This window comes from Echinococcus granulosus, assembly GCF_000524195.1.
Source record: "Echinococcus granulosus chromosome Unknown EG_S00010, whole genome shotgun sequence".
In the NCBI taxonomy this organism is placed as follows: domain Eukaryota; kingdom Metazoa; phylum Platyhelminthes; class Cestoda; order Cyclophyllidea; family Taeniidae; genus Echinococcus; species Echinococcus granulosus.
In genome coordinates this window covers 1,244,087-1,255,602 of record NW_020170390.1, presented here as the reverse complement: position 1 = coordinate 1,255,602, position 11,516 = coordinate 1,244,087, and the positions used below count along the sequence as shown (strand labels likewise).

The window sequence follows — 11,516 nt, the reverse complement described above, 5'->3', positions numbered from 1 at the left end:
CTATGATGTAGGCGCTAAATACTGCAATGAAATAGTCCATTAGATGTAGGATGGAATTAATATGTAGAACACAAAGTAAAAAAAATTATGAAGAGCCGTGGCCAGTGCAGCACTGGGGTTTATTTTTATTTATTTTTTTATTTTATTTTAAAATTATCTATGGTTATCTGTGGTGCAAAGATTATTGGTGGTAACTGAAGCGCATGTGTAATCGTCTCATTTTTAGCCTATACTGCGATTGAGACATGTTGCCGGGAGATGGGGATGCTAAGGTTTACCCATTTTGCAATGACAGGATTATATAGGTGGCTGAGCAGCAACAGGCTCAAAAAGAAGAAATTGAAAGACGTAATAAAGAAATGAAAAACGATTTCCTCAGTCGAATCCTTGATCAGCAAGCAAGAGCGCGTCGTACGTTTATTTACTCGTGTATATTTTGCAGTCAATACTCTTGCTATGACCAAACCAGACAAGGCACAGGCTGTTGAAAATATGCTGGTAAATATGGCACGAACCCGTGGCATCGGTGGTCAGGTATTTTATGTTTTACTGTATGCTACCTTTGCCTTTTATATTCTGAAATGCGACTTCTTTTCTACTCTTCTAATACTGAAATTTTGGGAATTTTAATGCTTGAACTTGCTCATGAACTATCTCTGACTGAACACTTTACGTTAAGCTTCGCCCGTAATATTACGAGATGAAGTCTTTCATATATTCCCGTATTTTCCCACTTCATCATTGTCTTTATGACCTTTGGGATGTTTGTTCTCTGTGTATGGAATTTTGCAAAACAGTTGTCGTTGAGTGATTACTGCAATGAGAAAAGAGGTTATTTGTTCTATTAAAGGTAGGGTAAAAGCACTGTTCATCTGCCGAAAGGATATGCAAGTACATTATAAGCTTGTTTGTTCCCTGAGCTCTCAAAAATACTGACGCGATGAATCAAACCATTGAAGCAAATAGGACAGCGTAGTACACCATTTGGCAAAAGTTATTTGGCGGTGTGTCAACAGCTTGAAATCGGGGCGTGTTGCCGACTCTTTGAAGTCCTTCTCAACGTGTTTTAACCTTTTTTGCTCCACATAGTGTTTCGTAAGAGGTACGGCTTTCTTTTCTATTCGGAACCGCATTCCTCTTATTTGCATCGGAGTCTAACAAATACTGAGAACGGAGTTTAGTTGCATATCTAATAATGAGTTTTATAGATAAAAGTCCATTGGCGTGCAGATTCCGACGTCAATCATTGACAGGAATCTACTTCTTGTTAGATTACGGACGAACAGTTGAGGAACATGCTGAACGATATCGCATCCCACACTAAGAAGCCAACCGAAGTCAAGGTACGTTGGTCAAAGCACTTGTCCTACTCTCTCTTCTATAGTTCGATCGACGAAGAGCCGCCATTGATTCAGACGACGATTTTTAGCAGAGCACTCAAAATTTTCATCCCCTGTTATCACTTGGTGCCGCACAATTAGACTAAAATGGAACTCTGACTGTTCATTTACTTCCTTTTATAGTTCGGTCTTGGGTGCTCATTGATCCTACAAGATCCCACGTTCCGCTCTCCTCCTACGGGAGCAACGGCAGATTGTTTAGCCTTTCTTGCCTTACTTTCTTCATAAGGCTTAATAAATACCCAACCAGCCTACCGCTATTGTTCCGTGCGGCGTTTTTTGCCCTTTTCGTTGACACGTAAAACCGGGAGTTGTGGCTAGTCTGCCCTAGATTCAACGAAACCTGACTGGTTGCAGAAGTGGATTGGTCGCTAAAGAAATTAAATCTCAAATGAAAAGTCAGTAGTTGATAGCTAAATATACAAGATGTAAGCGGACAAAGGAGAGAATGGCCTGGACCAAACCGATGGAAAGACGCGAAAGACAGAAGGGATGTTCCTTCACTTAACAAAGATGTCATCGTAATTGGAGATGAGGAGCTGCACGAAGGAGTTGATTTTGCCCACTTCTGTGGAGGAAGAGATGGTGGCGTAGCGTGACCATAGTAAGTTTGGTCCGAACACGATGCCTAGGTTTACGTCGGTCATGTGGTTTTGAGTGGAGTGGGCACACACCTGCCAAGAGGGGGGGGAAGAGAATACGTCTTGCTTTACGTTGTTGGTTTTTGTGTAGTTTCACCCTTGATGCATGTTTAGCACAAGACTACTCCATCATTAGATCATTCTCTGGCAAATTCTTCTTTTCATGCGCTTAGAGATCAGCTCATTAACGTGCACCACCAACCACCGTACATGGGAGTATCGTGGGAAGTAACCATCACGTAGATGATGGACTCATCCCTGAGCGACCCCGAGAATCTTAATCCACCTTCTTTAGCTTAAGTGGGCTCGCTTACCTCCGTAAGAAGGGACATGAGGTACTTGAGTACGGCGTAGTTGACATCGGGCAGGCGAGTCGAGATCAGCTCACGCGCTTTCTCCAATCTTGTCTCCCATGGCAAACCTACAATCGGGAAACACTACTGTTCACTTGTCAGTAGATTACCACTATGGAGTGGTTCCAGGAACCATCGTGATGACCTAATTATCCACTTTCCGGTTGTATTGTTGCAAGAATAATGCTAAGTAAATGAGCTCGAGCTTATACCAGGACATCACTAGTTGTCATTCATACTGTGACGTCTAAATAGGGCTTAGCAATAAGCTACAAATTGGAAGCATTAGCTCAAACCCAAGATCACTGGCTACATACTGGTTGCATTCATTAAAAAAAGCCTGAGGATTGAGATAAACACTAGGCTGAAGTAACGTTGAACAAATTGGGACTGGACGCTATTCACCTCGACTCCTGGTAATGATATGCCTGAACAAGGTAAGTGACGTACTGTGTAGACTCAAAATCATGTCATAAAGTTCGTAGGTGAGTAGTGGTTCGGTCAGATCGCGAAGGAAAGTTTTGATGAGGGACGCTGGTAGATGGGGGTCAGCAAAAACCTCGAATTTCACGGATCTACCTGTAAGATGATGATTCGTGATAATTTTCTTATCAAGCTGGTGAGTCTCTTCACCGTGCCCTTCAAAATACCTGAGTTGTACATCCCTTGAACAGACTTCACCAGCGTTGCGCTTGGACATCGTCGAAAAATGCAGTCCACATCCAGGCCTGAGCGAGGCGAGCAGAATAATTAACGACGACACGGTAAAAGCTGCTTAACATTCCCAAGGTAGAAAGTGTACTTACAGTCTCGACGAATGTACTCCACCGATTCCCTGAGGAGAGTCGGAATGGGGTCATTGTTGTTATGCTTCATGATGCTTAAGACAGGAAGAGAGCATTAGGTTTAAGTGACGGAAGGAGGCATTGTAACAGAGAGGATATGTGACTTACAAATCAAGAGACACTCCAAAGACCTGGTGGGGTCTGGGCGGGTGCTTGGCGGAAGATTGGAGGCTGTTTAGCGGTTGCACTACCAGCTGACCACCAGTCTGAAGGGTCCGGGAGCTTCTCAATCGAACCAGACTGGCATCATATCTGTAAGGAGAAAGGAAGGATTTCAAAATCCCAGAGGTCATTTGACAACGTATAAAAGCAAAGTAACATCGCTGGCTATGAAACTCTGTTGGGGGTATGGGCCACAGAGTTTAAATTGTACAAAATTAAATGGATTTAGGCAGCTAGAATTTTAATCGATGGAGCTCTTTTGGAAGGCAATTATCGGCAAAGGGGCAAATACCATTTTCATTTTATGTAAGTTAACATTATCCACAGCTGCCATAGTGACAATACAAACGCCGAAGAATAGAATTGAGACGCATACATAATTTCAATGTGTTTTGCTCATTTCCACTAAAACGGATTTAAGGAATTACCTCATTTGCATAGTCCTTTAATAAAACAGACTTAAGGGGATAAATTATGAAAATCACTCTTATTTCCATTTCTAGATGCTGTAGTAAGGTCAAGTAATTGAAAAAGAAGTTGAGCGCACCAGAAAGTACGCATACATTATTTAAATCACCGGAAAAACAAGACACCTTTTAAGGAAAAGATGCAGCTTAGTAGCAGAGTGTGAGCATGGTAAAACGATATCAAAAAATTAGGAAACGCTGATCCAACCGATGACTTGACGTGGTTTAACTTACAGTCGAACTCGTTGAGGAATTGGAATCTGATCCAGATGCATATCAACCGACAGTTCATTCAGTTGATTGACAAAGTTAATTTTTCGACCAAATTTCCGACTAGACAAAAATAAACAAAGTAAAGAACTACTAAAAATCAGTTAGCTAGTAATGCAAATTCTCGGGCAAGACTACTTATTTATTTAAAATGACTAAGTTTCTGTGAATGCAGTAAGGGACTACCTTTGATAAATGGGTCATTCACTGAGAGCCGAAAGTGGGGCAGAACTGACCTGATGATGGGTTTAAATACCTTGATCATGAAGAGGATAAAATTTGTGGGGTGGACGATGTAGAGAGCTTTGAGGTTCTTCTTGAAGTTGCGATCAAAACCCCGGTAGGCTTGCATCATCCACTTCATTGGTGGTTTTGTGGCGTTCGTCAGGCCGTAGTGGAAGTACACCAAGGAGTAGTCGTTCGCCACGTACTGCTCCAGTGTCCTTCTGATGTAACTGTTGCGAAAAATGGCCTCCATTAATATATCTGCCTAATATACGAACAGTGTCGTAAAGATTCAGTACTAGGAAGTATCCCTGGGTTTCGGAGCAAACTCGCCATGAGTATATCAGCCTGTTAGTCAGTTACCTGGAAATTAAAATTTCAGTCGAGGAAATAGAAAATGGACAAGAAAACCAAACGATAGTTGTTTTTGCCCTCCACGAAAACACCTCCTCTTAGATTGGAACAAGCACTTAAATAGGCGTTGTTAGCAATCTTAAATGACAGCGCTACTCTTGCCTGAAGGTGTGAATCGTGGCAGCTTGATTCCAATTACAATAGTGGAGGGAAATACGCGGAAAATAACAAAAGGCTCACAGAAAAGTAGACTTAAAAGTCTTCCTGAAGGTGAAAACAGTGTTTGCTAATTCGTACTACAGTGGAAGATGTTTATTTTGGAGATAGAGCAATAAATTCTCATTAAGAACCCCAAAGTATGGGTTCTGTTGAACAGTTTGGGAAGACTTTGGAGGGAAGTGATAAATTAGTTAGTTATCCTAGTAATAGCGCGTTACACTAAGTAAATGCCAAAGCTCTAAATTTGCCAGTGGGAGGTAGCACGAAAAAGCGCATAAAGTTGATCACGTGTTCTGAAGTATTGCACATCGCTTTCATAAACTATGACATGATTCCCGTCTTATCGTATCTGAGGAGAGAAAACAACTACTTGCTGATCAAATATCCCCTCTGTTTGATCGACTAACAAAATGCCGAAGTGTTAAATAACCAATTCATAGCGAAACCATTAGATGGGAAGTGCTTTGATGCAATGCAAAACTGACATTAATTGAAGCTGGTATTAATCAAACAGTAAATGGGAACATTATAGGCGAGTCAAATTTAGTAACATGGAAAAGGTAAACTTACTCATAGAGTCGTTGATAGTCAACCTCGTCATAGGGCGGTAGACGACAGGCAGAGAAGACGACGACCTTCCGACCCAGACGGTCATCGCCAGCAACCTGGATGACACCCAGGAGCGCGATATCCCTATACTCCACGTCCAACGCCTCCTGAGCTGTTACTTCCTTCACAAAACAAACGCACAACACCATAACTTAACACACACGTCTTACAATGCAAACTCAAGGTATCTAGCAAATGCATATAGAACGGATTGACAGCTAGAAAGCAATCCTAGTGGGCAAATGTCATTGTTAATATCGTCTAAAGCGACCAAAAAGGATGCAGAATGGAAATGCAGCAGTAAGGATGCACCAACCATGATGAGTTTATGTATGTGCCACTTCTGAATGCATATGTACCCGATGGAGGCATTATATGTGTGCAAATGTGATTGATCGTAGCGAAAAGGACATGAATATATGCAATCAGGGCGATTGACAGACATGAGCCCATCACCTACGCGCACTCTCGTGGAATACACTACATTTGATACGCAGAGGCCCTAAATCACAGTGAGGTCGAATGCGGTGAAATGTTTGTGCTAATTCAAACATCAAAAAGTGGGAAGCAAATTTCTTTGCTTGTGTGTAACTCGGGACCTGAACTCAAGCATGCAAACGCCAAGAGCAAGTACCCCCCCGTAAGCTGATTAGATAACAACAAAAATGCCGCAAAATGAAGAAATGTGTAAAAGTTCCTTTGACGCCATTCCAATTCGATCCAACTGTAAGATAAATAAGAGAAGCACTAGCAAATGGACCAATATAAGACGAAACCCGAGTATGTTTACACAACGAAATGAAAAGGCAGCTCATGGCGAACGCCCAAATCCAACGAAGACAGATCACACCCAAATTCAACGAAGCCGGAAGAATTTTAAAAGGGCATAAGGTTATAATCATCACTAGAGTTCAACTAACCTGCGCTGCCGGACAACCCAATTCGGCCTCAAAATCCTCCTCAACATACTGCTCTGGGGAAATCCTGCCCACAGCATCGGAATCATCACCCTCATCTGGCACTGATGGAGAGGAGGCAAAAAGAAATCTCTGAATACATACCCATTTAAATGAGTCGCAAATGCTCTAGAGCACAAGCCTAGGCAAGTTCGCCAAAAGTGCAGTCTAGCACGAACTCGAAATGAACAGAATACGAAATCCACAGCTGCATCAGAAGTTTCACATGCGCAATACAATGCCTGTGTCTTAAATCCAATTCCTTAAAAGGCACTTGACACCAAGAGTAGCGCAAAATTTTGGCACCGGGTGGCCACTGCGACCTCTGAGTGGGCAGTCACAAGCTGTTCAGCGAGCTTGGACAATTTCCATCCGTTCAGGCAAATACACATACGTTCACGCAGGTAGCGCAAAACAGGGTAGAGATTTTTGTATTCAAACCACGAAGCAGCAAGTAGGTAACACGCATCAAAGCGGAGGGGCAGTCGCAGCACCGATGAGGTTGGCATGGCGAGGAGTGGAGAGAGGAAACATTTAGTCCACTCACTAATAAAACCTAACTACAAGTTCACGTGCAGAGAGGTGTGAATACCAAACACCCAGTGCTTTCAAATAAAACACCCGAGTTGGTTGATAATTCATAAAGAACATACCGTCACGGGTGTGGCACCAACTGCGAAAGTCACTTTAGCAACATCATTAAGTCACAAACCTGGTGTTCATTCTCATAACATGTAAAGAGCAAACGCACAAGAAATCTAACGATTAAACGAGAAGATAATAAAGCAAAGATGGTAATGCGAGTTTTTAAATACCCTTCGCAGTGCATTCATCATGCCGAGTAATGCATTTCCACTCATCAGCAATTGGCACGAAAAATTACTACATTTCCCACAAAAACAGAACGGTAAAGCAGGAAAATATGTAGCAGGACTATCGTCGCAAAATCAAGGGCAATGTGAAAGCAAATATGTTATTCAAATTAATTTCGATATAATTATTAGTTACATAAGGATGACAACAACATCGTTTTGTAAGCTTAGCTCCTAATTGAAAAGTTCACACTACTTCTGATCACAATAGTGTCACAGAGATAGGTCAAAGTGGCTCACAAACCTTAAATATTAGCTGACATGAGATCACATTTGTGCACGGGGAATTTCACCAGCCTCCTCAATTAACTTGGCATATTTGAATGAGTTCAGTGAGAGGCATCACCGCACGGAACAAAAGTGGGCAAAACAGGTAGATGCATCAACGGCTGCATGTGCTAGTGATTCAAATGAGTGGAAAGCATTACTCTAATACTAATTACAACCTCAAAACGAAAGGAGCCAAAAAGTGAAATGGAAGAGGCCAGCAAACTAATGCATATCGACAATAAAACTCACTGAGGTCCGATTAAATGGCGGCTTAAATGAATTCACTGAAGGGATTAGAAAGCATGCAAAACGACGATGCAAGGTAAAGTAGCAAGGAAAGCGGTTACTATTGTAAATGCGATGATGCGTGAATGATGCGAAAAAGCACAAATCGGGTGTTAATTTTCCATACCTTCGTTGTCTTTGAAACCTACAACAATTTGTCTTGTTAATTGACACCTATCTTAAGTTAGCTAATGTTCTTGAAAAATATGTTACGAAAAAGTGCATAAAATGACCGATTATATTGAGATAAACAGGTTGTAGAGATTGCACACTAGCGATGATCCAGTAAGGTTCATATCACGCTTTTGCGTTGGATAAGGTATACAACAACGGATATATTGGCGAGATCAAAAGAGATGGTCAAATTTCAAAATCTGTGTACTTATAGTTTTCGACCAATCAAAACAAGCCGTCAGTGTCACGTTGATTGACAGCTTGTGGAGAAATGAAAACCACGTTTCCCTTAGGTAAATATGCAGTGAACGGAAAGCGGCATACTTGACACCACCTGATCGATTTGCTTGGTGGCACAAGTCCTTGAGAAGCGCAAATAAGTCTAAAGTTAAGCAGTGCTTCTTGATTAAACCCTGCCCCAATCGGTAATCTAATGACGAACTTGTACAGATGCATGACATTGTGATAACACACTACATTTTAAAAGTACCCATGCGAGTGCGAGCCAATTCATTTAGTAGATGTTTAATTTCAAGAGTCTACAATCTTAGATGGAGACCCCGAAAAAAAAGCGTGGGGATTTGAGTGGGCCTAATGGTTACATCGCATTCAAGTTTGAGGCAAGGTGAAGAGGTCTACCTCTCGTTGCTGCGAGTTCAGTCTCAAATTGGTCGAACTCGAAATCGGGACTGATGAAATCCCCGATACCGGACTCGTCGACGCTGTTTATTCGCGAGTTCTGATCCACGTCCTCGAAGTGAGGCAGGCTGGTGAAACTTTTGCGAGGCTCACTCGCCATTATGCCGCTCTGATACTGCCTTCCAGGTGAGCTAAAGAAGTATCATCACGGTTTAAAGGTCATAAGTATGAAGTACAATTAACTTCAAAGACTTGTGTAACTACCACAGAAGTTCTTTAAATATAATTGGTCTAGCTTCAATTCATCTACCCAATCAGTGGCTGTGAAATAGTAGCAATGTTCAAGCCAAAAACTACAAACAAAAGGAGTAAAATTGAGTAATTGATTTAATTGTGCAAAATTCCAACTGGTTTTAACTTCACAAGTTAACAGCTATCTTACCACCTCTAAAGTTACCACAACAAGATCGAGATGATATTAAACGAAACTCCTGGTACAATGTCTGATAGAACAAAGTTGAGTATTAGCATGAACCCTTTCAAGGATGACTAATACTATTTACTTGGATTCTAACAAAGCACAGACAACAGGCTACTACCTCTTAAAAGCACAAAGCTCGTCAAAGAAGAGCCTGACACTGTTTTCAGAAATGGGTAAAATAAAATCAGTACTAGCATATAAAAAGCTTAGAGTAAGGGATTCGACGCATAAAATTACCGTACTGATCTGCAAGTCAAGGTGTGCTTGTGAAATCCAGATTTGTTAGCAGTAAGATAATGTAAGAATCACTAAACATATGAACACCTTTGATTAAAAAATAATCCAAAAATGAAGGTGGAAGACAGTACGTTTTTTGGAATGGATACAGAGGCTACGCTGAGAAATAGATCCGACCACACTCTCTCAGAAACTCAACTGAAAAAGCATTTCAAAATCAATTCTAGGCAATCGCGATGAATGAGTAAAAGCATGCGCATGTAAGGTCTGCATATTTTGGTGCACTCTTAATGGGTCATTCATTTAAGCACTGTTTGTTCATAAGGAGAATCATACCAAAGACACCAATTTGCGATTAAAATCCTAACTGAACAATTCGACGGAAACTAATAAAGATTGATAAAAACGTGAAATTTAGGAGACACAGCTGTGAAAAGCAACCCATGAACGTCAAAAAAGAATATGTGGGAAAGCTAAAATGGCATTATAGGATGAAGATGATAGTGGTACGACGCATCAATGCAGAGAATTGCTAGTTGGTAAACGACATGGCACTGTAAGAAGAGAGAGGAAATTTGTTGAATAAAATCACTGCCTTAAAACTAACCGACGCCAAAACTCAGCAGTTTAGCAATAAAGTACCAAGATTTAGCGTTGTCACGTCCCAATTAAATAATTTTCGCAAAAACTACAAGCCAAGTAGACTCATAGCTGCAGGTACTTTCGACCACATGAAGCATAAAAATATCAAATGAGGCAATTAGAACCTGCTGCATGTTTGAAATCCGAGGCACAAAACAAACTCGACTAAGCAGGATGTTTACTTAAACTATGGTTACGAGTAAGGGATCACAAAAAGCATTTTAATATATAAAATAGGCCGTCCATCACAAGCACTAAACAAAACTAAACCACATTTCGAATGTATCGAATAGGTAGACAATAGCATAGACATAATCTGTAAACGAGTAACAGCTTAAATGTGCTAGCTATTAACTAAATTCCGAGCGAATGGCAGATGTCGTGCGCTAAGTCGGACGTAAGACACCTCGCTACGAATTCGCAACTATTTGATTTGAGGCGATAAATGGTGCTCAAGAGAGCTGAGAAGCCTACCTCTCAGGCTAATAGTCTACTAGCAACAAATACTGATATGTAAAGGCGGTCCAAGCTTGCACAGGCGACCCAACACGGCTGATTTTCCAGCAGGCCCGCTCAAGGTCATTGTTGATTAATTAAAATATTAGGAGTGGCAGTATTCACAGCACTTAATTACATCTATAAGATTTGATTTTCAACCGTTCAATATTCTCCCGCTACATATTTGGTTTATATTAAAACCCGAATTTACGCAACTCGTTACCTGAACAAATAAAACAATGTATTGGAAATTTCATTTGAAACGATGCGTTCCTGTAGACACTGCTTTTGTCCGAAAGCAGTTGGCTCAGTTTATTTGGAAGCACTTACTATAAGACAACTTAGTGTTGTTTATTTCTTGCAACAAGTAATGTGCCATTCCAAGGTCGCAGCGTCCCAAGCCTTCTACAAAGTTGCAATAGTCCAGGATTAGTATGCTAAAAGATAACATTATTAACATATAGAAGAGTTCGGGTGCCACTAATATGGTCCAATGGTTGTTACAGAGTGAAAGTACAATTCATAAAGACCCAATCATTCTCGCAGCTAAACACACGGCTAAACAAAAAAAATCACTGTATGACCTCCTCTTCTTTTGGCTGGCGTCCCTTGCGCCATCCTCGGTCAACCTCCTACATCGGTCATCACAAAGCAACCACAAAACAGTAACTCTGGTCACTTAATTTTCTTGCGTACGAGAAGGTACTTGATCCCAACGCCACTGGTGCACTCACCAATTCCGCTTTGCCTGGAGTTCCGTCCTATTTGTAACCTGCATTGAGTATGAGAATGTACACTAGCTTCATACTGCTTAAGAATGGTTCATGGTCTATAAAGCGAGCAACTTGTAAGTCATTCACCTGAAGTAGAGAAATTGGCCTAAATGCAGAGCCGTCTAATGAAAACAATGTTAAAAG

General features: G+C 41.1%; 2 protein-coding genes across 2 annotated transcripts; one reads left to right on the top strand and one right to left on the bottom strand. All coding sequences in view use genetic code 11, as the record gives it.

Annotated features, from left to right (window-relative positions):
• Window positions 1-245: 245 nt before the first annotated feature.
• Window positions 246-1,429, top strand: EGR_02345 (Programmed cell death protein 5; the record flags this gene model as incomplete). The annotated part of the gene is made up of 5 exons (XM_024491594.1): window positions 246-272; window positions 306-411; window positions 443-534; window positions 1,272-1,343; window positions 1,385-1,429. The coding sequence occupies 5 exons, from the start codon at window positions 246-248 to the stop codon at window positions 1,427-1,429; spliced, it is 342 nt and encodes a 113-aa protein (XP_024354100.1).
• A 471-nt stretch (window positions 1,430-1,900) lies between these two features.
• Window positions 1,901-10,684, bottom strand: EGR_02344 (Rho GTPase-activating protein; the record flags this gene model as incomplete). The annotated part of the gene is made up of 12 exons (XM_024491593.1): window positions 1,901-2,074; window positions 2,356-2,462; window positions 2,845-2,973; window positions 3,045-3,122; window positions 3,201-3,274; window positions 3,348-3,491; window positions 4,103-4,201; window positions 4,375-4,593; window positions 5,507-5,667; window positions 6,466-6,566; window positions 8,742-8,932; window positions 10,596-10,684. The coding sequence occupies 12 exons, from the start codon at window positions 10,682-10,684 to the stop codon at window positions 1,901-1,903; spliced, it is 1,566 nt and encodes a 521-aa protein (XP_024354099.1).
• Between the last annotated feature and the right edge of the window lie 832 nt (window positions 10,685-11,516).